Source organism: Rhipicephalus microplus, chromosome 9 (genome assembly GCF_043290135.1).
Source record: "Rhipicephalus microplus isolate Deutch F79 chromosome 9, USDA_Rmic, whole genome shotgun sequence".
NCBI lineage: Eukaryota > Metazoa > Arthropoda > Arachnida > Ixodida > Ixodidae > Rhipicephalus > Rhipicephalus microplus.
In genome coordinates this window covers 26,394,361-26,421,555 of record NC_134708.1, presented here as the reverse complement: position 1 = coordinate 26,421,555, position 27,195 = coordinate 26,394,361, and the positions used below count along the sequence as shown (strand labels likewise).

The 27,195-nt window shown below is 43.6% G+C and overlaps 1 protein-coding gene across 2 annotated transcripts in view; it reads right to left on the bottom strand.

Annotated features, from left to right (window-relative positions):
* The window catches only part of LOC119164945 (hemicentin-2), a 144,294-nt gene that overhangs the window by 47,701 nt on the left and 69,398 nt on the right, over positions 1 to 27,195 (bottom strand). The window contains exons 1-2 of one of the 2 annotated variants that reach the window (XM_075873367.1): positions 19,734 to 20,009; positions 5,964 to 6,410 (exon numbers count right to left, since the gene is read on the bottom strand). In XM_075873367.1, the coding sequence (XP_075729482.1) occupies positions 5,964 to 6,410; positions 19,734 to 19,833 (547 nt within the window). In that variant the 5' untranslated portion in view covers positions 19,834 to 20,009. Of the gene's footprint in view, positions 1 to 5,963; positions 6,411 to 19,733; positions 20,010 to 27,195 lie in introns of those variants that run through there. The other variant, XM_075873368.1, reaches the window with a different exon arrangement.

Below are 27,195 nucleotides of genomic sequence, written 5' to 3'. Positions count from 1 at the left end.
CGGCTGTTGGATGTTCTTTCGCATAATACAAAGTCACTTGGCGGAATAATACTGGTTCTCGTCTCTCTTTTTTTGTATCACGAGGCTGCGGCGAAAAAAAGCAAGTAAGTCTATAATTATTGTCAGAGAAACGTTCACAGGAAGTGGACACCGTCGTCCGGTAACCCGGTAGTCCACAAATATGTTTGCGTACTCGTAAGTACTGAACATGCAAAATAAAGAAGGAAAGCGACGTGTTAAAGCAAGCATTTTCATAACACGACTAGAGTCTGAAAGCTATCTTGCTTTTTTCTCTTTCTCAGTCGACTGTATTGTCACAGAGTCATGACGCAGACGAAGTGAGCCTTTGGCGTCCTCAATGTGAAACTATTAATTTGGCAGTCGGCCATGAAATGGGAACTCAAATTACAGCGAGTATTGTATGCTGCACACAGACATCGGCGCAGAGAGCGTCGGTCGTCGATAAATTGACAACCGGTGAAGCGCGTCCTCATTTATACATGTGCCATCGAATAGGCCTGCGTAATCGCTTCCGGCCACGTAAGGCCTACAAGAAACTGGAATGTTCGCGTTGTGAGCGTAATCTCATCGGAAGGGTCGAAGATTATCGCTAACACTATGTCGGAAACTTGGCTGAGTGACCCCAGTGTCGGGAACCGCCGCCTACATAAATTGGACTCATCGAGAAAGCTTCAAGTTTTATCGAACCTCTCCCGCCAGGATGCAACTTTGCTGTGCCGCCTGTGGTTAGAAGTAGCTTTTACGAAGGCGTACTCCTTTCGCATAGGAATGGCGGATAGCTCCCGATGTGAATCTTGCGACACGGACGAGACAATAGAACATCTACTGTGTTCATGTGAACGTTTTGCGAGCGAACGCAACTTGCTACGCGAAACGTTAGAGACACTAGACGGTAGACCTTTTTCCGAAGAGAAGATACTTGGTTCATGGCTCTACGCGTCACAGGCCAGCTAAGCGACGCGGGCATTGCAAAGTTTTCTAAAGACGACCGGACTACGCGACCGCTTATAAGCGTGCAATGGACAAGGTGTTTTCCTTCACTTCTCTCTCTCTTCTCCTTTAATGCGCTCACCCATTCCCCCAGTGCAGGGTAGCAAACCGGACGTGGGTCTGGTTGAACTCCCTGCCTTTCATTTCTTCCCTTCCTCCTTCTCCTCCTCTTCGAAGATTATCTGGATGGCTTTTAGTCAATCGGTGTGCCTTGCGGAAGGCAGCGCTGGCGCGTGTAACGAACCGATAACATAAAACTTGAAAAAGGAGCCTGGGAAAGGAGTGTGATAGTATCGATCCTACCGCGATCCCCTCGAATGCTTTCTACATACAACGTGGTTTCAACAGATTCTTTGATAGGAGGCAATGCAAGCTTTCTGCCCATCATGTTGTTTGGAAGGCATCTGAAATCAACTCATCATTGGCCAAGTGGCTTTGTCATTTGATGACATCATCCCATCACGTCACATGAAGTCGTCGTCCTCGTTCCGCGAACCAAAATGGCCGCTTTTCACCCCTGATGAGATACCTAAAGGTTTAACTAAAATAAAAAATTATAAGAATAAGTGTCGGAGATGAACGTCCCAGAACCAGCATATGATTATGGGAAACGCCATAGTGGAGAGCTCCGGAAATTTCAACCAGCTGGGGTTCTTGAACGTGCACCTAAATCTAAGCACGCGGGCCTCAAGTATTTTGGCCTCCATCCGGAATGTGGCCGCATCGGCCCGGATCCGATCCCGCGACCTAAGGGTCAGTAAAAAAAGATACAGAAAACTCACAAACATAGACTGCAAAACATCCTTAAGCGCCACTTTTGTCTGTTCAAGAATCTAATCTCGTGCCGCAGGGTGAGAAAATAAGGCCAGTAGTTTTTTCTGGCACCACTTTCAGACAGTGTAAAGAGCGCGTTCATATCTTCAGAATGAGTGGTACTCTTAAAGTGACCCTGAAGAAGAACAACGACTTGATTTAGATTCAGAAACTGGAATATGAGAACTCTAATGTCATATCTTTCGCTGTTATAAGGTTTTTATTAGCGGAGAAAATCAAGGCCGAAATTTCATTTTTAAATCTCGCGCCGAAGTCTCTGCACACGACGTACCAAATTTCAAAATATATTTCTTGTATTTCCGTGACATTGGCCAGATTAAATTTCGTGAAAGCTCGTATGCTAGGTCTATGTCACCCAGTGATGACAATGTATTCGACACGTATCGATTACGAGTTGCGTAGGACCCAGCAGACGCCTTCAAATTTTATCGCGTCCTGCTGTTCGGTGCGGGAATCTAAAAATGACGTCACCACACGCATTTTTTTTTGTCGCACATTTTTCTCACTCTGAAGATAATCTTGGGAGTGCGGACTTCACGTACTTTTTCCCAGAAAGCCACACGAGCCCTTTTACAATTTTTGAGGGCAACTTCACAGTGTGACCGCCTGTGAAACCTGAACTGTGTGCGGTCTGTGTGTTATGTGCAACGTGTATCTCCACCTCCTCTTTGTCTCTTTTTTTCTCCCCCATTCTCCTTTCCCTGGAGTAGGATAGGAAACTGGACTCAGTATAGTTAACCTCCCTACATTTCTGATACTTTTTCTTCTCTCTCTCTCTTCTCGTTTGCCAAGCATGGTGTCGTGGTAAGAGTTGTTTCCGGAATCTTGACGTTGTACTCTCCCATTACGCGAAAAATCGTTCTGCTCTTTAGTGTGCCTTTAAAGGAGCTTCCGTGTTTGACAAAAATATTCAAGTATGCCCTCTCCCGCCCCCCTCCCAAACAAAAAATAAATAAAAAGCTTTCTTCTGCCACTTCACTCGAACACATACTAAGCAGAAAAGAAGGAAGTTGACCGGAGGGCAACAAGACGTTTTTGGCCCCGAGTATTTGCAGGACAACGATTTCTCGAAAGCAATTTTGGAGTGTATGGCAGAAATAAATTCATACTGCCTGTCTCTCCTCAAACTGCCTGAATTCGAACGCTCCCTTTTCAAGCATCGCGACACTCGAAGTTGAAAGGAATTTACCGTTGTTCTGGGAGGCTCGAATAAAATAAACGTAGTTTTAACATCGCACCAAAGGAAGCGCTGCATATAAAGTAAACTCGGCGCAGATCGTTTCTGTGGTGCAACAACAATTCATGCAACAGCAATTCGTTCAACAGGAATTCATGCACATATACAGAACCCGTTTCGTCGACTTCGGCCCTCACTCGAAGAATTTCCACTCTAGACAACGGGTGCCTTCTCGACTGTGGCACTATGTCGTTTTAGCCAATTATTTTGCCTTCTGAACCAGCATGGAATATAGCATGAATGTCGGCAGAATTTTGTTGTTGTTGTTGTTGTTTAGGGGAAGGAAGGGGAGGAGTACAAAACCATGTTGCATCGCGGCTAGGGGATGGGAAAGCGTTGTTGTAGTTTAGGTGGGGCCAAGTTCTGGTATTGCTTGAGTGGGGCAAGTGCCCCTTTTGCTACTCCCGACCGACGCCCGTGGAATACAGTGTGGCTTGCAACCACTGCGGCAGTGCGAAAAAAAACTGTATTCTTTGTAGCTGTCCTTGCTACAGCGCACACAGATTGCCACTGCTAGCGGCTGTGTTTGCTCGTTGCGACAACAAGCCCCTGTCGGAAATGTCGGTTCTAGCATACCAACCCGGACTGTCATCGCATTGGAATTCTGTTACGACCGTAATATTTTCCCTGATATTGAGCCCCTGGAGAGGATATAATACTCCCGATTCACACCATGCTTTTAAATGCGAAGCGTTTCTTAGCGAAAATCGGTGACATTGAGCGTATCAATCTATATCTATCTATCTATCTATCTATCTATCTATCTATCTATCTATCTATCTATCTATCTATCTATCTATCTATCTATCTATCTATCTATCTATCTATCTATCTATCTATCTAATTGATTGATATGTGGAATTTAACGTCCCAAAACTACTATATGATTATGAGAGACGCCGTAGTGGAGGGCTCGAAATCTATCTATCTATCTATCTATCTATCTATCTATCTATCTATCTATCTATCTATCTATCTATCTATCTATCTATCTATCTATCTATCTATCTATCTATCTATCTATCTATCTATCTATCTATCTAGCCGCCTAGGACTTTTAGCTCTAATGGCTGTTTGGATAATGGTATCAATACCAAAATTGGTATGATAAAACCTGTTTGTATGAAGAACATATGTGACTAGTCACAACATGAAAATTATCACATACATGTCATGAATGTCATGATTACATTTCGTGGTTCTGCCGCTCTTGCGGCGGTTTCGTTCACATGGCATGTTGCAAAACTGGTGTTGTATGGCATGATTGCACGGTGAACACAAGCGACAGACCATAACATGAAAATTACGGCAAGTGTGTCATGTAACAACATGACTACATGCCACGCCCATGATGCGCTCGCGGCCGTTTCGCTAGCGCCACATGTACCAAATTTGGTATTACAGTACGTGAATGGATGACGAAGGTATGTGACTTGGGCAAACATGGTAATCATGAGACGCGTGTCATAAAACAACATGACTAAATGCCACACTCATGATGCACTGGCGGCCGTTTCGCTAGCTTCACTTATACCAAATTTGGTTTTACGGGACGTGAATGAATGACGAAGGTATGATACTGGTTCAACTATGATCAGCATGAGGTGTGTGTTATGTAACAACATGACTACATGCTACGCTCATGATGCGCTCGCGGCCATTTCGCTAGCTTCACATGTACCAAACTCAGTGTTACACGACGCGAACGGACGACATAGGTAAATGACACATTGAAACATGATAACCACAACATGAGTGTCTTGTAACAGCATGCCTGCGTGCCACACTCATGATGCGCTCGCGGCCGTTTCGCTAGCTTCACATACGCCAAATTTGGTATTACGTGACGCCAATGAATGACGAAGGTACGTGACTGGTGCAAACATGATAATCACGAGATGCACGTCATGTGAAAACATGACTACATGCTACAGTTAAGGCACCAATAGATTTGACGCGACGCGGTGCGCGTTGTCGCCGGCGTTCATTTCGTCGCGTCACGACGGCGTTGGCATGCCAGGCACCGATCCTGCCATATACTCGCAGGCGCGCGCCGCGCTGCTTCAACGCATGCGCGTTTCGGTGCGTCCGGCGGCCCTCTGTCACGAAAAAAAGGGAGACGCAGCGTTGTCTGAGTAACGCATCGGTGCGAAACGCAGCCTGTCGCATTTCGCGCCGGTTGCCGTCGGGCCGCGCCGACGGACGCTGGTCGCGTCTGGCGTCAGACTACAGAGTGCTGGCGTTTTGCCAACGTAGCGTCGCGGTGCCCAGCGTGCACGCGCGTCAACGCTACATTGGAGTATACTGGGCCTTTCATGATGCGCTCGCGGTGGTTTCGCTAGCTCCACATGTACCAAATTTGATGTATTGACATCGTGGGATGAAATATATGACTGGTGCAAACATGATAATCCTGACACTCGTGTCTTGTAAGAACGTGACACCGTAACACGCTCACAGCGCGCTCGTGGCCGTTACGCTATCTCCACATATACTAAATTCGGTATGACGTGACATGAATAGGTGACGAAGGTAAACGACACATCCAAGCATGATAATCTTGACACGAAAGTCATGTACGGATTCATTTATCTCCAGCGCGTAACGTTCAGCTGATTTTAAAGTGACTTATCAACATTCCTTATTCGTGCTTCGCATATCATCGATTCCCACTGTGGGATCTGCCAATTTTTCTTTGTTTGTTCGTTTTCGCATGCCTACGCTCTCAGCATACGTTTCCTCTTCTCATCCCCCAGAGTAGGGTAGTCGACCACACGCGTGCCTGGTTGATCCCTCTACTTCGTTTCTTCAATTTTCTTGCTTACTATCCGTAATGATTGATTCTAGATGCGAAATTCAGTTAGCAGATGAAGCAACTCACCTGCGACGAACAGCTCGACGGCCGCCTCAGTTTTGGTCCCACCGTCGTCGGTGACGTTCCCACCACGGTACGACACGTTGCACACGTATCTTCCAGTGTCAGCCAGATTCAGACGATTGAGTAGCAAAGCTGGCGGATCGCTGAGCAGAGAAAAGAACGCCCTGCCCAACCAAAGTGGCTGCTTCCAATGTGCACCGTCCACCAGTCCGACGCTGGCTCCGAGCACAGTGACCAACGGGGGATCTGGAGCCACTAACGAGTAAACTTTCTTCGGTACCACGTCACCGTGCACGCTTTGGGGTAGGTAGGTGGACAAGTTGAACTTGACGTCTGCCACGCGAAACCAGACGACAGACAACGGTTCCATCGACGCCATGTCGATGGGGCAAGGAAGCGACGTCTGCTCATCTTCCTGCAGGCTTAGTCTCAATGGCGAAGGATTCAGTCCTGCGTGGAAAACAAGTGAAATCGTCCCATGCTGAATTCACTTGATGAAGCTGCAAAGGGCCGCTATGAGTGTGTATTAACAAAATTCCAAATGACAGCAGTGACGATCGGCTTGCGCTTATCACCCCCTTGCCGCTAGCGTCATAGGCTATGACGCAATCAAACCTGGAGCACTTGTGCTGGCGCCGCTGACATTGACAACTCAGTTTAGCGATATGCACGTGAGTATGACTGTATCTAGTCTCCGAGCAGAAGTTAAAGATAACTCTTAGGTTTTTACGTTCTAAAATCACGATGTGATTATGGGAGACATTGCAGAGAAGGGTTCCAAAAATTTCGACCACGGGGGTCTTTAACATGTACCGTAATACAAGCACACGGACCTTCTTTACTATTTAGTCATTACCGCTGCGGCCGGTATTCCATTCCATGGCCTTCGGACTGTATAGGCTAACACCATAGCCACAAAATCAAGGCGGTGCGTGCAGCCTACAAGTAAAGGTTAGCACTATTCGCAACTACAATGAAGACACCAAAAGAACCAAAAACAGGAGGGAAAGGAAATGCAGATATGTTAACCAGTCTAGAATGACTAATATGCTACCCTACACTGGGGACTGGGATGAAGGAGTTCTTCATTGCACTGACTTGAATGAGTGCCGACTAAGGCTTACATGGAGAAATAAATAACTGAATAATGCCAATTTCGAACGCTGTGAAAGGAGATTGGTCAAGCAGTCGTTTGGTTATGCTTACTTTGGGAAAGGTTGGCGCCCCTGGTTTGCATGTATTACTCTGCACATTGTGATTTTACAATTTCACTCCTCTGTTGTACTAAGACTAGTGGATTCGATCTTGAGCTGTTCCCTGGCCACATTTCTGTAGGGGAAAATGAGAAAAGTTTTGTTGCAGATGTCCGAAAACCGCCAGCTGTGAAACCAGAAATATTGCACAGCTATAGCCAGTATGCGGCGTCAATAAAAACCTGATGTTCATTTATCCGCAGTAAAAGCCCAGAACTTGTTTTTAACGAGTTGACGACTTCTTCGCAAACCGAAATTCTCACCAACTGGCGCTCTACCGACGTGAAATTCTCAGCATCACGGACACGGCACCCAAATGATGTGGCCTGAATTATTTATAGACCTACCTTATCAGCCGAGGCAAGCACGTGCCTAATGATTTGCTAATTAAAGGGTTAATTAATAGCATCTCAGCACTGCATAATATTTTAAGTGCATAGAGTGTCCCATTAATAAGCGCACGTGATTGTAAGATGAAACATTGTAGCTGGGTACGTTCCCAATATAACGCCATAAATTAATGATCCCGTGGTTCGAAGAGTTTCTTTTTATTATTATTCCTAGCCGTTAAAGGGCATCCTTATAGTACATTGTGATAACTAATGCAGCAGCCGCGAAATGCTGCGTGTGAGAGTCATGTGAGGTTGTTTAACTCGGTGTGTATCTGGAGTGAACGCTTGACGCACGCAAAGAATCAACGCAGCTCTAATCCCGTAAGTGGTTTTCGCCCCGCTGTGATGGATACAAGAGAGACACCGATTTAGTTGAGTGAAGGAAGCCGAAAAGCGAAGTCTTTTGTGTATATGTGTGTGTGTGGTTCGGCTTTGAATGCTTTTCTATAACGGGTTTTGAGCACAAACGCTATTTTCGTAGTAGAAAATGCCCATCACGTTGAGAAAAGGGTTGTTCACTTCGCAGTTGTTGATCTCGACATGGAAAGAGCGTGGAAGTCCCTTGCTTAACAGCGACAGTATAAGTTCAGCAGTCGGTTTTGACAACAAACTGCGAACGATAAATGTAAATTCAGTATGCGACGAGCAAGAAAGCTGTGTGTGCTGCTTCTGATATGGGATATTATAAACACTCTGGGAACATTTCGTGTCTTTGAAAATATACACCTGTTTCGAAATGCCATGAAGAATCTGAAAAATAAGGATCACGATTCTGTATGTCTTAGCTTACTGAAACACATTTAAAACCTGAAAAACGTTGTGTACACAAGAACCAGATAGAGAAAAAAAGCACCGAGATGTAGTAATTTACACATCCCATTTCTTCACATACATACTACAAATAAAATGTTCGGACTTAATATCACTACGATAGACAACGTAATAGAATGATGCGGGAATTTGGGCAACCAGGAGCTTTTAACATGCACTTTAACCTAAGCACACTGGCCTCTAAATATTTGCTTACGTCGAAATCTGGCCGCCGCGGCCGGGATTTCAACCCACGATGTGCAGGTCAGCATTGAAGCACCGTAAACACTACGCTACTACGTCGGATACGCACGTGTGTAATGTTCAGCAAATGTTATGGTACAAGTATAATAGCCCACTTTTACCTGTTTTTGTACGTTATGCCTGACTTTCCATAGTCAAAATACGACAAAAAATAAAAGTTGTGTTTGCTATTCTCGCTAGTCAGTTGTTTAATGCCGAAATAGCCATCGTGAATGATGCGTATGTAGTAAAATTTTTGAAAAATTGTGTGACCACGGTCATATTATATCTTCTTGCCCTAGTAGAAGACAAGTCAAGCAAATAATTGTTCTGGTCACCTCAGTGCAGTCACTCGCAAGTGACGAATAAAAAGTGACACTATAGCATAGAGTTTCAACACATTGTGGTCTACCTTATTCGCTTCTTTCATTGCAGCAGTCCGACAGTCCTTCTACAATAGAAAGGTACACTCAGTGGCTCCGATCACTAGACCACTTCGTCGAGCAGTCTTCGCACGTCAACGAACTACCCGTTCCTCAATTCGAAGACTGTGCGAACCCTTCGTTTGCAAATACGGTGCAACGGCGCCAAGATACGAGGCGTAGATTGCATGCGCCCTTTATTCGTATTTTTACATCGGACTGGCTGCTGTGAGCACGAACCTGACAACATACCAAGAGAAGACAGGAAGTGAAACAAGCAGCTGCAAGCTTCAAAGCCCCCGCTTGAAGAAGAGCAAACTTCGAGGAAGCCTGAACAAGATCGAACTGCGCGGGTCATCTGCTGGTGACGCAGAAATAAAAACAAATGAAGTGTGCTTCACAAGGTCTCGTTTGACAGGCGGTATGTAAATGCGTGCTAACAACTGTGTGCTTATGTGTACTACGCTGTCGTAATAAAAAATAATCAAGCATTAACTAAAAAAGCTTAAAAAAGCATCGAGAAAAAAATCCGAAGTTTGAGTACGTTTTCTGAAAAACACCGTGTTTCCAAGAAGTTATATCATTCGGAGCTTACGTGCCTTAAAGGCAAACGAATTTTGCGGCACTAGGCTTACAGCGTTCGGCTTACCAGTACAAAAACAAACAGAAGAGGCAACGCTGTTGACTTTCGGGACAGCTGGAAAAGAACAGATGCTTCTATAGCTTTAGAGCTCCTTTTTCAACTCAAGAACACTTGCAAAGCTTGCTTTACGCTGCTGTAATACTGCCGTTCAAACGACACAGCCTCTAAAAAAAAGGGGGGGGGGTAGTTTTGGAACATGATTTTGTTAATTTTTTGCTGGCTGCTGGAAAGAAAGAAAGATTGTGCCACGACCACATGTTCAGTGTTGACAAAGTTAGGCAATGTTTTATATTATTTAGACAATAAAGTTTAACAGCGTCACTGGTTATGGCAAGGCTACGTTTTTTTCCTATGTGAGATGTTGCTTAACTAATATAAACTACTCTCTAGGTTGTATATTGCGTTATTCTCTTATAATTCCCTGTGGCATATCTTGTCCACGTGCGCTTGCGCTGGAGCACAAAACACATCGTATAATTATGTATTAAGAAAGTTTAACATCAAGAAGTCAACTATAGTTCTAATTACTTAAGTTTTTGATATTTGTTATTATATTTCATTTCCGGGGCAAAGTCAAACCATCCTCGGTGCCCCGTTCTCGTGGGCTGATGTTAAGCTACATTGCAGCCACGAACATTGAGGGGACGCAGCGGAAAATGGCACTTACCTTAAAGACTGAGAGAGCGAAAAAGTTCACTTCGCAAAAGAGAACGAAGATTATTGTTAACACGACGGCGCGCCACATTTCTGAACTCTTCGTCTATTCTTCTACGTGGAATAATCGGTATTTCACAAAAGAACACTTCGCGTGCAGCTGCCGACGCACCGAGAGAAAAGTAGTCAAGTTTGACGAAGCTGTAGAAGTAAAGCTAATATTGGCTTACTTGGAGGTCAAAAAGTTCAATTAGTCGCTATAAATCGGTCATGAAAGGCGGCGTGGCGAGTCTACACAGGCACAAGAAAAAATTATGAGCTATGAGCAAGTAGAAGCTTGGCGTGTGCGTGAGGGGTATACTGCCTTTCTTTCTTTCTTTCTTTCTTTCTTTCTTTCTTTCTTTCTTTCTTTCTTTCTTTCTTTCTTTCTTTCTTTCTTTCTTTCTTTCTTTCTTTCTTTCTTTCTTTCTTTCTTTCTTTCTTTTCTTCTTTCTTTCTTTCTTTCTTTCTTTTCTTCTTTCTTTCTTTCTTTCTTTCTTTCTTCCTTACTTTCCTTTTTTCTGTCTCTCTTACTTTCTTTCTTTCTTTCTTTCTTTTCTTCTTTCTATCTTTCTTTCGTGTGACACAATACTCCTTCGCAACTTGTTCCTCTATGCCGGCATTGGACTTTCAGCCTCGCTGCTAGCAGCGCAACGCTCCAACAACAGCCATGCTTGAGTCAGTCGGATGCAATAATGCACGCTTGTTAGTTATTATTTGTCGAAGACAGAAGCTCTGCTTAAAGCCCACCTCTCGTTGGTGGAATCGAATGCCTTATTGAATGCCATCCTGCTAGAACAAGTCATTCAGGCTTATAAGTACGCGCACTACTAAAACATGACTTGCTATATGATACTGCCGCTCAGACGTGCAGCATGTGGAACAAAGGGACCACGCGTGGATAAATGCACAGATGTGGCTACAGATGTACCTGCGCAATATTCGGGATACGGGGTGTCCTAAATACCACGCAGCACGATTCACGAAATGAAGCAAAGCGTTAAGCGAAGCAAACCTACTTATTTTTGTTTCTAGCACACTTGAGCAGTCACAACTAACTTATTCATTAACGAGAGTTAATATTTATTGAATGTACTTTGAGTTCTACTTGAAATACAATTTCACTCTCGTATTGTAGCAATTCATATGTAAGAGGGACCAACCACGTTTTTTTAAAGAAAATAATTTGTTTTCCATTCTCACGACGTCCCATTGGCTAACGACATGTGGATAGAAAAACATTTATGTCTGCCGTTGGAGTACGGGTCTCAAGAGATTAGGCTACGCTGAGAGGGCTTAACAACTTCAGATTAAGGCCACGATATAGCTAGCATCATAGCTCCATACAGCTTCCAACTGCACCTCGGAGATTTCTCTCATAATTGCTTAGCATTACTAAGTTACGGTTAGTAACGATTTCAAAAGACTACCTCGTTTCGTCGACAAAGCCCGAATTGACTGTAGTTACCTTGCACGCAGTATCTGTTGATGCAGCAGAGACAGAAACCAGGGGTTGTACAATCAATTATCGGCAAGTCATTAGCTTAATGCGGGTGGGTCATGTATCTTCGCAACGATATACAACGCAATACGTACACGCTATAGAGGAAATCAATCAGTGCAGTACCACAGAAAACGAGACTGTGCTATCTCTGAAAACCCTTTCCAATATTGATCGGAAAGTGGTCAAAACGTATTATACGGATATAGAGGCGTACTAACCAACGCGCAAATACTGTAGCTCGCTATCACAGTGCCTCAGCGGTTGTGGAGTACCGCTTCAGAGCTTGAGGTTTCTCATTCAAGTCCCAACTCTCTAACGATGAGAATGAAAATTAGTTAGTGCGAGGTGTTTTGGACAATTGTAGGTGAAGGTCCCATGACAGATTAACCAAAGTCTTTTTCCAAATCCGTCCCTCACAAATTATCAGTTGCACGGTGATGCTTAACCGCAGAAGTGAAATTAAATCATTTGACAACAAATTTTACTACCGTAGAAATTCCCCGTCAAATATTTTCCTAATTTTGCGCCCTATCAAGGTCCTCGCAAAAGCATTGTTTTTATCGGCAGTCTTTGAAGAAGTATAAATATTTCTATGTCACAGCACGGCGCGAAGTACCCACACGCTGAATGTTTAAGGAAACTACACGTGGTTCGTTACATGGGATTTGTAACGGGCTGTTGGAAGTTACTGGTATCAAGGAAAAATAATTTGGCTATCACTTAAGGCGCTCTAGTTCCCTCTCAATAATGTCCAGCCCGAAGCGCTAGATATAGCCAGGAAACCAGACCTTCTTGGTCTAGCATCCTGGCGAAGCATATTTAATGCTTTATTCGGAAGAGTTGTTGAGAGGGTATACCACTGAGAGCCACACACACACACACACACACACACACACACACACACACACACACACACACACACACACACGCACGCACGCACGCACGCACACACACACACACACACATACATACATACATACATACATACATACATACATACATACATACATACATACATACATACATACATACATACATACATACATACATACATACATACATACATACATACATACATACATACATACATACATACATACATACATACATACATACATACATACATACATACATACATACATACTGCGGGATTGCAAGGCGTATGCAGTTAAACTTCACAGACAATGAAGCCCACAACGTGGTATACGCCGTTGCTTTCATTGCGATAGCAATTATATGGACACTCTTGGCTGGATTTCGCCGCCGGTGTCAGCGTCACTCACCGTTTATGTATGCGTATCTATATATGAAAACGCGAGAAAGAAAAAAAATTCAGAGAAGGACTCCGGCGCAAGGAATCGGATTTAGGACCACTGAAACGCGATAACGAGGCGTTAACACTGAGCTGCGGAGGAGCACGTCCCTCAACGTTCAAACAGCAAGCTATTTATATTTACTACTTATTGCTGGTGCCTGTAATCTCGGTGGACGGGGGGGGGGGGGGGGACTATCGTGTTTTCAGCATTACCAGCAAGATGGCGCAATGAGCGCGCGTCGTCACACAGTCACGACGCGGCGTAACGCGCTCATTTCCCACGCGTACTTTGCCCCACGTAGAGAATAAGGGGGTGTACGCTCGATCGCATGCCCTTATCTTACAGTGGGGAGGATTGTACGTCTTGGCTAGCCTTTGAGTTTCACCAGAACAATTTTGTTGTAGCTACCGTGCACACAAATGTCACTGCAATCATTGCAACATCTCCGTTTGCGAAAAGAGAGCGATTTTCAGACACAGCGAAGTAGCAACTGGGGTGCTTATTTGCGTTCATGTGTACTTGTGAGTACGTTTCGTGCGTTATTTGTGCGTGAGAAACACGGCGCACGTTCAGATCTGCTTGCCAATTTGCGCGTGACCTTCCAATTCGTTGCTATCGCATTCATTGCTTCGTCTAGCATTGCTCATTAGCAGTCCAATAATGGGAGTATTTACTATAAGTATGGTAAACAACCAACTGATTAGATATTTTTGCGCATTTAGTTCGTTGTAAGGACCTGTTTATTGTACTGATTTTTTCAGAGCCTGTCTGTAGAGGAGCTGATTGGTGAGTCACGTAGATTTTTTTTAATCTTAACGAAGACAAAGGATCTGCTATACATTGCAATGGGGCAAGAGAAACAAAGCCATGATAAGAAGCAAACTCTATTGTTATTTGTTACTATTAATTATATGATAACCATACAAAGGTGATCTCTTTCTAATGTTCTGAACAAGTTAGATGACCAGCCTGTGTGAGAGAAAAGAATACTACGTCATTGCCCAGACTCAAAGTCGCAGAAGAAGCCCGTGCGAGTGCTATCGGGCGTCTTGCGAACTACTGACCTCTCTGAACGACTATGAGTAGATCGTTTTCGTGTGTGCATGTGTGTGTGTCAGTGTTTTGACCCTCTTTTTTATTCTATCTCTCTCTATCAACCCCCTATTTTCCAACAACAGTGTAGAGTATCATAACGGAACCTAGGATCTGGTTAACATACATTTCTTCTTCTTTTCGCTTTTATTTCTACATATCTCACATCCTAAATTCACTTACTTACTGGCGAGCAATTCATTTTTAACCATAAAACCTATTTAGGATGTAAAACTCCAAATATCATACCGGCGAAGTTTTACGCAAAAGACTACAGGTGAAGCGGAAAAAGAGCGTCCATTTCAGTGAGAGAACTAGCGACTTCTTGTGCGTCTTCGCTAGTAATATGGAAGTATCCACTTCATAACCCAGATGGTTTTATCCCAGGAAAGCCTTTGCTGTAGCGTGTTATTTCTGAATGCTTTTTTTTAATTCTCTCTATCCCCCGCGCTTCATAAGATGTCTTGGAAATTCACCACAAAACAATATTCACACAGTGATAGATAAAAAAAATAGAGTACCGTTTTTATCAAGCTGGCACGTTGGTTCTACATCAACAAAAAGCCTATTGAGACAACAACGTCAAACTTGAAATTCACCGAGATGGTGCATAATTGACGGGAATTTCGAGCGCAAGAAACATCCATTCACATCGTTCTGTCCTCTCGTTGTTGTGAATGCGCGTTTTTTGCGCTCAAAATTGCCTTCAATGCCAAACTCGAGGAGCACGAGATGCAAAAAAAAAAAACAATAGAGGCATGGAGCGTGTTTTCCGTGAAATATCGAAGAGATAATGGACGAAAAAGTAAATCACACCACCAAAGTTCGTGGCCAGGACTTATGCTCCAGAAAGTTGAGCAAAATTCACTTGCAAAGTGCAATAGTTTTTTTTTTTTTTTTGCGGGAGGGTAGGGTGGGGGATAGAGCACTTGTGATGGACGTAACGTCTGAATTTAAAGCGTATTGCTTTTTAGTCCAAGTTTTTCCTATTGTTTTGCACCGCGTATGGGTACGCGCCCTACAAAGGTGATATTGTCCGTACCACAAAGCCTCCGCAGCACACTTGGGAGGCGTGAGTTTTCTTTCTTTATTTTTTCAGCTTATCGCGTCTACACAGCGTCATTCAATATCACGATACCAGGATTGCGAAACAGCAGCTCTAAAGTTTATAAAACTTTTCTCTTCCGCAAAACCTTAACGCACGCCCCCCCCCCCCCTTCTTTTTGCATTCTATCTTTCTCGCACTATAGGGGTGCCTACACAAACAATTGTTCGTCGGTCGTCAGGAAGAGCGCTCGCTTGCGACGAATTCTTGCGAAGGAGACAAGCAGAACTCCTGACATGAAATATTGCTGGAAAGGGCAAGAGGAAAACTGGTAAAACTGCGTTACTGCATTCTAACGTAACGTTGAAAGAAAGATGTAAAAAAGTATGAAGACAAAAGACAGAGTGAGAGCACGAAAAAAGCAGGAAATGAAGTAAGAAAGAAAAAAAACGGAAGGAAAAAATTGAAGCAGCTTCGCATTAGAATCCCGAGAAAAGTGCAGAGCAGGGCAGCCTTTCTTTTTCCTCTGCCATTTTCTCTTTCTTGTTTCCTCTCTCTTTTTTTTTCTTTTCCGTATTTTAATATTTTTCTTTTATATATTTCTACTTATTTATGATTTTTTTTCGCTTTCGTCCCCTCTTTCTCTATCTCTTTCTATTTCAAGCTTGCTTCCTCTTTTTACAACTTTTATACGTGGTTTTACATGAGTAAAACGAAGCGACGACAGCATACGACAGCATGCAACAAGACAGCACACAACAGCGTACGGCAGCCAACAAAAGCATACGACTGTACACTACAGCATGCGACAGCATGCGACTGCATCCGACAGCAAACGACAGCTCGGTATGCTAACGTGTTTAGCACTTAAAAAGGAAACAGAGAAAGAACGAAAGAAGTTTCTGAGCTATTGCGGTCTCTCCGACCAGTCAAAGGTCGCAATCATGAACGGAGGGGGCGTTGTATAGACGCGGACGTGTTGACCTGCGAATATGTCTTCCATGGGTTTTCAACTGTTGCCTTAGGGCGCGTATATATACAGTTCCTACCCTATCTTCCGACCCCTTCCCCTCGCTCCCAAGACCAAGAAGGGAGGAGAAGGCAACTGCCAAAACAGGAGTGGGGGAGAATAACCAGCGTTCCGAATAGCGTGGGTCTCTCACTCCCTTATTCACCCAGTTAATGAAATTTTCATCTCATCACGCTTCGGTCGTTTCGTATATGCGGTAATAACCTTCAGCGCTCTCTCACTTCGTTTAGTAATTAAAACGCCGAACCTTCTTTTTTTGTGCTGCAGCAGTCCTAGCAGAAACGTAATAATCACTACTAGTCCGTATGTGAGTAACGTATTAGACGTCAGAATTAGGAAAGCATAGCAGACCGTAACCAGGATTTAACTCTAAAGCGAAAGAACGTACCTGCTCATATGCATTGCAAACTAAGCCTGAGTACAGAGGTACAGAGACAAAGGAAGAATGGTTGAGGAGAGGCCATTAAAATTTCAAGGCACTCCTCTGAATAGGGACGTTTTATGAAGAAACATTAGCCATCAGTTTCAATATGAAACCTAATATTGGTCTGGACGTGGATTGTTATTCTCTATAAATAATTCTCAACAGATTGTATCTGGCCATGTTTTTACATTGCCTTACATAGACAGAAAAAGAAATTCTGAAAATGAACAAATATTTCAGGAGGACGTTGCCACATATGTCACTTGCAGTCCGAAAAAAAAATCTAGTTTTTGTCGCACGTAGTATTCCCTTTCTTTCGCATTTTTGCGTTTCGTCGCTGTTAGCACTTCGTCGGCGTAGTAGTGACGTGAATCAGCCTTAAATTTCCGGTGTTCGTTCTTGCGCGATAAGCACTTGTGAATATGACATGGTCTTGTGCGCTTCAGAAATTCAGAAGATAGATTGTAGAAAGATCGCAAAAATAGACATCAATAGTAATTAATTTACGATGGTATGGTATAGTACAGAAAAAAAATTATTTAGGTCCATCGGGGCGTGAACTAGCCTGTACTGGGCTGCTCCCGTGTCGGGACAAATAGGCCCGATAGTACTTTTGATCAAGACATTTTGTTTTATAAAAGCAAAATGACTATTCGTCTTCGACAGCAGAGCCGCGAGATGATTCAAGATGCTGTACCATAAACTTCAACATGAATATTTGCGATCAAATTATATGAAAAGCATATGGCCAAATGAAGCATTCCTGAATTTAACATTCTTCACACATCGTCGCCTTTTGATCAGCTAAAAGAAGTTTTTTTTTATCAAAGTGCTCGATAAGTATTTTAGATTAAATACAAACTTTGCTAACTCGATGTCAGCACAAAGTATTTCATCTGATTTAGCACCACTGTTTAAGCGTTCCTTTTAACAGCAAAGCTATTTAGCGAATCATTCCTTGGAATTCTACCACATAGAAGTATCATCATATTAACAAGATAGTGTCACTGTGCGGTTTACCAGAAAACTATTACGATCATGAGAAATTATGATCCCCGATAGCTATCATGATAAAAAAAATATAATACAGAAACTTAAGCTTCGTCGTAAAATCATGAGATTTAAGCTTCTTTTTCATTTCAAAACAAGCATTCGGCGCTGCTAGCTTCTCCTTTTATACAACCTCTCACGTCACGACTAACTAGAACTCACCATGCTGAATTGATAACATGATTTCAAACACGTTAAGTTCTCTCTTTTTTTTCTCTAACCATCACAGACTGCCCCGCCACGGTGGTCTAGTAACTGGGGTACTCGGCTGCTGACCCGCGGGTCGCGGGATCGAATCCCGGCTCCGGTGGCCGCATTTTCGATAGAGGTGGACATTTTGTAGGCCCGTGTGCTCAGATTTGGGTTCACTTTAAAGAACCCTAGCAGGTCAAAATTTCCGGTGCCCTCCACTACGGCGTATCTCATAATCATATGGTGGTTTTGGGACGTTAAACCCCACAAATCAATCAACCATCACAGACTGGAACGCTCTACCAGTTGAGTCACTACAAAACATTCACTCATTCGACTCAGTCACATCATAACGTAAAATACTTTTCTTTTTCGGTCTCTCATAATAAAATTTTTTGCACGCTCGTAATCTTTACCTATTACACCTGTCATGTCGTATACCTATACAGGTATACATGTATGTATAGGTATATGTACGTGTGTATACTTGTTCTAATTATGACTTTTTATAATATTATATGTTTACATTACTATTGATTATGAATAACCTCATATATGCGTGTGTGCCTAAGTATATTGATTCTCCACATACATTGCGTTTACTACTTATTTTGATTCAGAATCATTACCCTTTTCTTAACTTTTACAAGCGCTTCTGATTTATTCGCCGTTGATACCACTCCTGCGTGCGTTCTGTTTTGAGCCTGCAGTAACCTGTAAATAAATAAATAAATAAATAAATAAATAAATAAATAAATAAATAAATAAATAAATAAATAAATAAATAAATAAATAAATAAATAAATAAACGGCCGTGTGCCACAGAACATCCATAAATCCCACCGCTAACCTTGTGGTCGATCGAAATTTAACAAGGCGACAATAGGCCCAACAACAAATGACTGCGAAGTGACGGTGAAGAGCCGAAGACCGATACTATGTACAGCGAGATATGCTGTAGAGAACGGCAAAGACAATGGCGGTTACGATAAGGCACGGAAGCGATATATACGCTATAACGACTACCGGCCGGTAGATCTATGACAAGTACGAACCCTTAGTTTCAATGGGAGCTTTAGGGTATGGATTTTGAACAAACGTGCCGTGTCTGCTGTGGCCGTCTGTGATTTCATTCAGACCTTTCTGCGCTGAGAATCGACGTAGAAACCAACTTAGCGTCACTCACTTAAAACCTGAGAACCACCTAGAAGCAACAAGACCTGTGTTCCGAATCGCACAGATATTTCAAGCCCTCCGCTGCTTTGAGCAAGCTTCGCCATTTTTTTTTCACTTTTGCAAGAACGATGGAGCCGAACTTCGAATAACCCGTGTGCTTATATTTTAATGCTAATTGAATAACATATGGTGGTACATATTCCCGGCGTTCCCCAATGAGGCGTCTGCCATAATCAAATCGTTGTTTTGAGACGTAGAGCCCCAAACGTCGTTATCATTGTTATTTCTTGAAGCATGCTTCCCTTCTGTAATACCCCAACAGGAGAATTCAAGGGACAATACTTATTAGCGTGGTGACAATTATCATTAACAAAAAGAAGTTACCTATCGGACGCAACAAAACAAGCGGCGTTATATAAAATAAAACAACTGAGCACCCTATTACACAGAAAGATAACACTTTAATTATTAGAAAACTATTAACTCACCGTTTTCTTCGCCTCCAGTCGCCGTTGCGTTTAGAGAAGTTCCAATGAAGAAAAAAGCGCTCGCGAAAATTAACGCTGAATTTAGATTCGGAAATCCCATCGTTTCGAATAAACGGGCCAAGTCTATTGCTTAGCGCTCTCTTAACACATTTACAAGCCTAAATCGGTTTAAGAGCAGAGCAACATGCGAAAAGCTCAAGAGAGAAGACGCAACAACTAGTGCGAACTTCCCAGAAAGTACGTGACGCAAAGCACAGAGACTGGAAGTATCCGTGGCCACGGGCGCCCGATCAGCGAATGCGAACCCGCTCAATGAAACGGCGCGCTCATCCGATCCCAGAGGAGAAGCGATTTGCGACTCCAGCGCCATCCGGGGAAGGAGTGGGAAAACGCAGTTACCTGGTCAGTTGGGAGGTCCCGAGTGTTCTCGCATGGTCGTACTCGCGTGGTCGTACAGTTCTTTTATGAATACCAACACGAAACTTCAAATTTTCTTTTTGATTTGATTGACTGATTGATTGATATGTGGGGTTTAACGTCCCAAAACCACCATATGATTATGAGAGACGCCGTAGGGGAGGGCTCCGAAAATTTCGACCACCTGGGGTTCTTCAACGTGCACCCAAATCTGAGCACACGGGCCTACAACATTTCCGCCTTCATCGGAAATGCAGCCGCCGCAGCCGGGCATTGATCCCGCGACCTGATTGATTGATATGTGGGGTTTAACGTCCCAAAACCACTTCATGATTATGAGAGACGCCGTAGTGGAGGGCTCCGGAAATTTCGACCACCTGGGGTTCTTTAACGTGCACCCAAATCTGAGCATACGGGCCTACAACATTTCCGCCTCCATCGGAAATGCAGCCGCCGCAGCCGGGATTCGAACCCGCGCCATGCGGGTCAGCAGCCGAGTACCTTAGCGAGGACCACCGCGGCGGGGCAAATTTTTTTTTGAGGAGTACTCAATCGTAATCGAAAAACGAAATGCGGCGAATTTTCCTACGAGAGGAACTGCCGTCATGGGCTGTGTGTTTATCGATGGGATGCAGACGCTCAACGTTCCATTACATTTTAAGCCGGAAAGCTGTCTCATGAGTCGGGAGGTTCGGCGAGATTTTGGCGAGACCTGGCGATACCTCACGGTACTATGACCGAGGCGGCGCTGACGGCGGCTTCAGCAGTGTCGGCATCCAGAGGAATGTGGAATGAAGTTACATGAGCACAGGTGCCGTTATAACAACATTTACACCATCTAGGACAGAATCAACGCACCGCAAATCACGATAATTTGGGACGTCACATGATGACTTCATCTCACGACGCAGTCACGTGACGTCATCGCTTAACAAGAGGAGGGCCAATTCTGGATGAAGTCCAACGCCGCGCGACTTGCAGAAAACTCCCGAAAGATTGTGGGATATACAAAAAACTGAAAAGAAGAAAAATAAAACGGCTTTCTGCTGCATGACGTCGAATGGGAACGCATAAAGAACCACGTACCAGGTGATTATTTACATAGGAGTGAATTGACAGCGGTTAACTACCATTACCAACAGACAGAGAGATACACACACACACACACACACACACACACACACACACACACACACACACATATATATATATATATATATATATATATATATATATATATATATATATATATATATATATATATATATATATATATATATATATATATATATATATATATATATATATAATCATCATCATCATCAGCCTGACTACGTCCACTGCAGGACAAAGGCCTCTCCCATGTTCCGCCAGTTAACCCGGTCCTGTGCTTGCTGCTGCCAATTTATACCCGCAAACTTCTTAATCTCATCTGCCCACCTAACCTTCTGTCTCCCCCTAACCCGCTTCCCTTCTCTGGGAATCCAGTCAGTTACCCTTAATGACCAGCGGTTATCCTGTCTACGCGCTACATGCCCTGCCCATGTCCATTTCTTCTTCTTGATTTCAGCTATGATATCCTTAACCCCCGTTTGTTCCCTAATCCACTCTGCTCTCTTCTTGTCTCTTAAGGTTACACCTACCATTTTTCTTTCCATTGCTCGCTGCGTCGTCCTCAATTCAAGCTGAACCCTCTTTGTAAGTCTCCAGGTTTCTGCTCCGTAGCTAAGTACCGGCAAGATACAGCTGTTATATACCTTCCTCTTGAGGGATAGTGGCAATCTACCTGTCATAATTTGAGAGTGCTTGCCAAATGTGCTCCACCCCATTTTTGTTCTTCTAGTTACTTCAATCTCGTGGTTCGGCTCTGCGGTTATTACCCTCTCTAAGTAGATATATTCTTTTACAACTTGAAGCGCACTATTACCTATCTCGAAGCGCTGCTCCTTGCCGAGGTTGTTGAACATTACTTTCGTTTTCTGCAGATTAATTTTAAGACCCACCTTTCTGCTCTCCTTGTCTAACTCCGTAATCATGAGTTGCAATTCGTCCCCCGAGTTACTCAGCAATGCAATGTCATCGGCGAAGCGCAGGTTACTAAGGTATTCTCCATTGACTCTTATCCCTAACTGTTCCCATTCTAGGCTTCTGAAAAACTCCTGTAAGCACGCGGTAAATAGCATTGGGGAAATTGTGTCCCCCTGCCTTACACCCTTCTTGATTGGTATTCTGTTGCTTTCTTTATGAAGCACTATGGTAGCAGTTGATCCCCTGTAGATTTCTTCCAGAATGTTTATATATACTTCATCTACGCCCTGATTCCGCAGTGTTTGCATGACGGCTGATATTTCTACTGAATCAAACGCCTTCTCGTAATCTATGAAGGCTATGTATAGTGGTTGGTTATACTATGAGCATTTCTCTATTATCTGATTGATAGTATGAATTTGGTCAATTGTTGAGTAACCTGTTCGAAATCCTGCTTGTTCCTTTGGTTGATTGAATTCTAATGTTTTCTTTACTCTTTTAGCAATTACCTTTGTAAATAGCTTGTATACTACAGAGAGCAAGCTGATCGGCCTGTAATTCTTCAAGTCCTTGTCATCTCTTTTCTTATGTATTAAGATGATGTTAGCGTTCTTCCAAGACTCTGGTGCTCTTCCCGTCCGGAGACACCTCGTAAACAGGGTGGCTAGTTTTACTAACACAATCTGTCCTCCATCTTTCAGCAGATGTGATGTTACCTGATCCTCACCAGCAGCTTTGCCCCTTCGCATGCTCTCCAAAGCTTTTCTGACTTCTTCTATCATTACTGGTGGGGTGTAATCTGGGTTACTGCTAGTTCTTATAGTATTAAGGTCGTGGTTGTCTCGGCTACTGTACAGATCTCTGTAAAACTCCTCCGCTATTTTAACTATCCTATCCATATTGGTAGTTATTTTGCCTTCTTTGTCCCTTAGTGCATACATCCGACTTTTGCCTATCCCAAGTTTCCTCTTCAATGCTTTGACACTTCCTCCGTTTTTCAGAGCGTGTTCAATTCTCTCCATGTTATACCTTCTTACATCGCATACCTTACGTCTATTAATCAACTTCGAAAGCTCTGCCAGTTCTATTTTATCTGTTGTACTTGACACTTTCATGATTTGACTCTTCTTAATTAGGTTCTTCGTTTCCTGGGAAAGCTTGCCAGTGTCCTGTCTAACTACCCTGCCTCCAACTTCCACTACACACTCCGTAATGATACTCGTCAGATTATCATTCATTGTATCTACGATAAGGTTGGTTTCCTCACTAAGAGCCGAGTACCTGTTCTGCAGCGACACTCTGAATTACTGTACTTTCCCTCTCAGTGCTAGCTGATTATATATATATATATATATATATATATATATATATATATATATATATATATATATATATATATATATAGAACATGGCTCGTTCGTGGCATGTTTGTATTGATATAGTTTTAATAATAACTACACGTTCCAATTAACATCGCACACGATATTTTTCCTCGTCTTACCGAGGAAAATACTTCATGCATCGACCTAAATAATCCTTCAAAAACCTGGATGGTTCGCAATAATGTAATCGAGCGCAACGCGTCATTTGCGTGCGTACTCATTTACAAGGTTACTATCGGCTAATCAACCTCACGCCTCATTTTGCAAGCAATTAGTGAAGCACGTTGAGTAGCTAGGTTGACGACGTCAAAATTCACGCACAGATACCTCCCTCGAGGGGCTTGGCAGTAATCCGGAGCAATCACACGAAGTGCAATGAAGTTGGGCCAGCTATTACAGAACTGTTTCATAGAATCACGCTCGCCGCGGGCCATGATTCGAACCCGCGACATGTTGCGTACAATAATTGTGTTCAGTTACCCGCTGAACATCTGCTGAAAGAAAACGATATATTAAAAAATGGATTACGCTAGCGCTTCACCTTCAAGAGTTGAAATCGATAACGTAATTGGACCCCATGTACATCGCCTTCTCAAACGATAGCCTCACTTCGCGTCTCCGTGGTGTTCTGAACTACGCCGCAAGGAGACGAATGTGTGGGCGAGTAGCATTGCTCGTTTAAACGTATCCTGCAATGCGCACGGCAAGTGCCACTGCGACGTATCCACTACGCGATAATTCTTTCTTTTGCAAATAAACAGAGTACCCTCTACGCATCCTTTGGGCAGCTTGCGAACCTGCCCACAGTGCTCAATTTGTTGATGCTTTAATGATGAAGTTGATTATATAATGTGACTGAAAACTTTGTAAATGGTGGCCCTTGAAAGCACCCACTCGTTGTTCGATTCACAAGTCTAGACACCTGGCGCTTTTCACCACCTCTGCCGCGCAACATTACATTCATAGGTTATTTGATTGATTGATTTATATTTGGGGTTTAACGTCCCAAAACCACCATATGTATATGAGAGACACCGTAGTGGAGGGCTTCGGAAATTTTGACCACCTGGTGTTCTTTAACGTGCACCCAAATTTGAGCACACGGGCCTACAACACTTCTGCCTCCATCAAAAATGAAGCCGCCGCAGCCGGGATTCGATCCCGCGACCTGTGGTTCAGCAGCCGAATACATTAGCTACTAGACCGCCGCGGTGGGGCTGCATACGTTAAGGAGGCTCCTTGCACTGCGTGAGATTCGTATAGCACTTTTTTTAAACACTTGCAAGCAATAACGTGGCTCTTTGGTAGAGCACTTGCTTTCCACGCAGAATTCTTCGCTTTGGTTTTTACTCAGAAATGAATTTTTTTCAATATTTGCGTATCTCGCGAATTTTTGCTCACGGACATCGCTCTTTTTTCGCTCACGAACAACGATGGTGACAGCCGTACCAACACTGAAATATCTGCGAAACGCCCTTTAACGCTATCAGGTTATAACAAAAAAAAAATAAAGTAAAATCCTTCAGCTTTAGTGGCTCCCTCTCACAATGGACGCAGGGGATTTTTACCTGCCTTTCCCCAACGTTAGGCTGGGCACGATGCCTTTGGTAAGATTTATTACGTCCGCTGACTAATTAATTATGCCTGTCGAGCTATTTAAGGGTTCATTAAACGCTGCGCAAAAGCTCCGTATTAAAGGCGAGCCTGATTTGCACAGGAGCTTTATTTTAGTGTTGCGCTAAACACGACCGGCGGCGCAGCTTACGTCTTTTGTAATATGCCGTGTTTTTGTGTGGCACGTCCGCCTGGAAAACTTTTCTGACCGTAAGAAGCTGAAAGTGTGACAGAAAAAGACAGAGAAACATTTATCGAAACAGCAATGCAACATTCTCGATAACTCGCTGTGTTTTTTTTTTTTTTTGACGCGCATGCAAGCTCCACGTGTCCTGAAAAGGTTCTATCACGCGAATGACTCTGCTGCAAATGCGTAGTTGTCCTTTCGAAGCGGGCTAACCAGTGTATATATTTCTGCCTTTCCTTTATTTATACTTTACTTGAGAGTCAGAGCTCGTATTTTCTTATACTTCGTCCGGGTCCTGCTTGCGCTGTGAGTTATTGAGAATGAACCATCACCAACTAGCCCGGATTTCTCTTCTTTTACAGCAATAGAAGTTCTTTAAACAAGGTGGGTGGCCTTCTATCCTTATTCTAGAAAAGCTGTAGTCGGCGACAAGCTAAGAAAAAAAAAAGTGAGGTGCACCACTATCAATTTGCGCTACGCGTGTCCAACTAAAGCTACGATTTGCTGTGACGTAATGGTTAGGACCAACCAATGGACAGTTGAACTCTTATCCACCCTAACGCCTCCTTTATTTCGTTCAATGCCAGGGCAAACGCGCGCTCTTCAACGGGAGCCGTCTGTCCCTCTTTGTTCAGGGAGCGGTGACGATGTGGGGTCACATGAGGGGTAGGGCTGCCTGCATCACAAGTGCGTGCGAGCACTTTTCCACGGAGATTCGAGAGATGTGTGTCCCTCTCCAATATGATACTGTTGGCAGATTTGTTCCTTGTGCTCCTTCTTTCTGGCTCGAAGAAATGCCGCCACCACCTCAAAGCGCTAGTGACGCAGCGTGGCTGTGATCGACGCATCTCTATTGGTACAGGGAGCCTATACATGACCGTCTTGTAGGCTCCCTACATTGGCAGCTCTCACAGCACCACGAACGGCAATGGTGTCTCAAAATACCGTATGTCTTAAGGCCTGACCACACGTGCAAGGTAAGTGGTAGCGTAATATCTACAAAAGCCCATGTATACAGTAATTGGTGGCTCCTTGCCACCGTCGCCATCTACGTGTGAAAGGGAACAACTAACAACAAACAAAAAATAAAAAAATATATTACGTCACAACCGGAAGCGACGTCGCGCATTACATTTGTACAACATGCTGCGCCCTCTCCCTATAGAGAGAGAGGGTGCGTGGCTAGGCGAAGCTGTGCGCCCATTCTCTCCATGGAGAGAGGGCACACCAGCACGTCGAAATTCTAAGCGCTGACGCGCTCCAAGGGGCGCGTGTAGTCTGGCCACGTTGTCAGGCCTTTACAGAGCGAACGTGACCGCCAACATAGTATACCGGGCTTACCGTGATACCAAGCGTACCGTGATACCAAAATCGAAGTGCGCATGCGCAGATACGTACGATACACGTACCGCTTACCGTACGCACGGTATTTTTCAGATTCAAGGTAGCGTAGGTGCACGTAGTGTACGTAAACATGGCGGCGTTCTCGGACGCCCGCTTCGAAGTCATTTTGGTGTAGTTGTTGAAAGATTCACCTTGTTCGCAGCAAACGACTGTTCAAAGTGGCTTCGCTTGCCTTCAGTTAGCTTCGATGACTCAGTATTACGGATAAGTTGGCGTAGTTTTTGAGATAGCTTCCCATTTCGAACGTGCCTAGGCCTAACTACAAGATCAATGTAAACAAATCAGCAACGTAGATGTTTTCGCATTTTGTACGTGGTTCATACTATTTACTTTCATTATCACAAAAATAAACTTCTAACAATGCTTCGTGCGGTGGCATAGGCAAACATTCTCGTTTTCTTTTCATTTTCACTGTTTAACTTGTTAATTA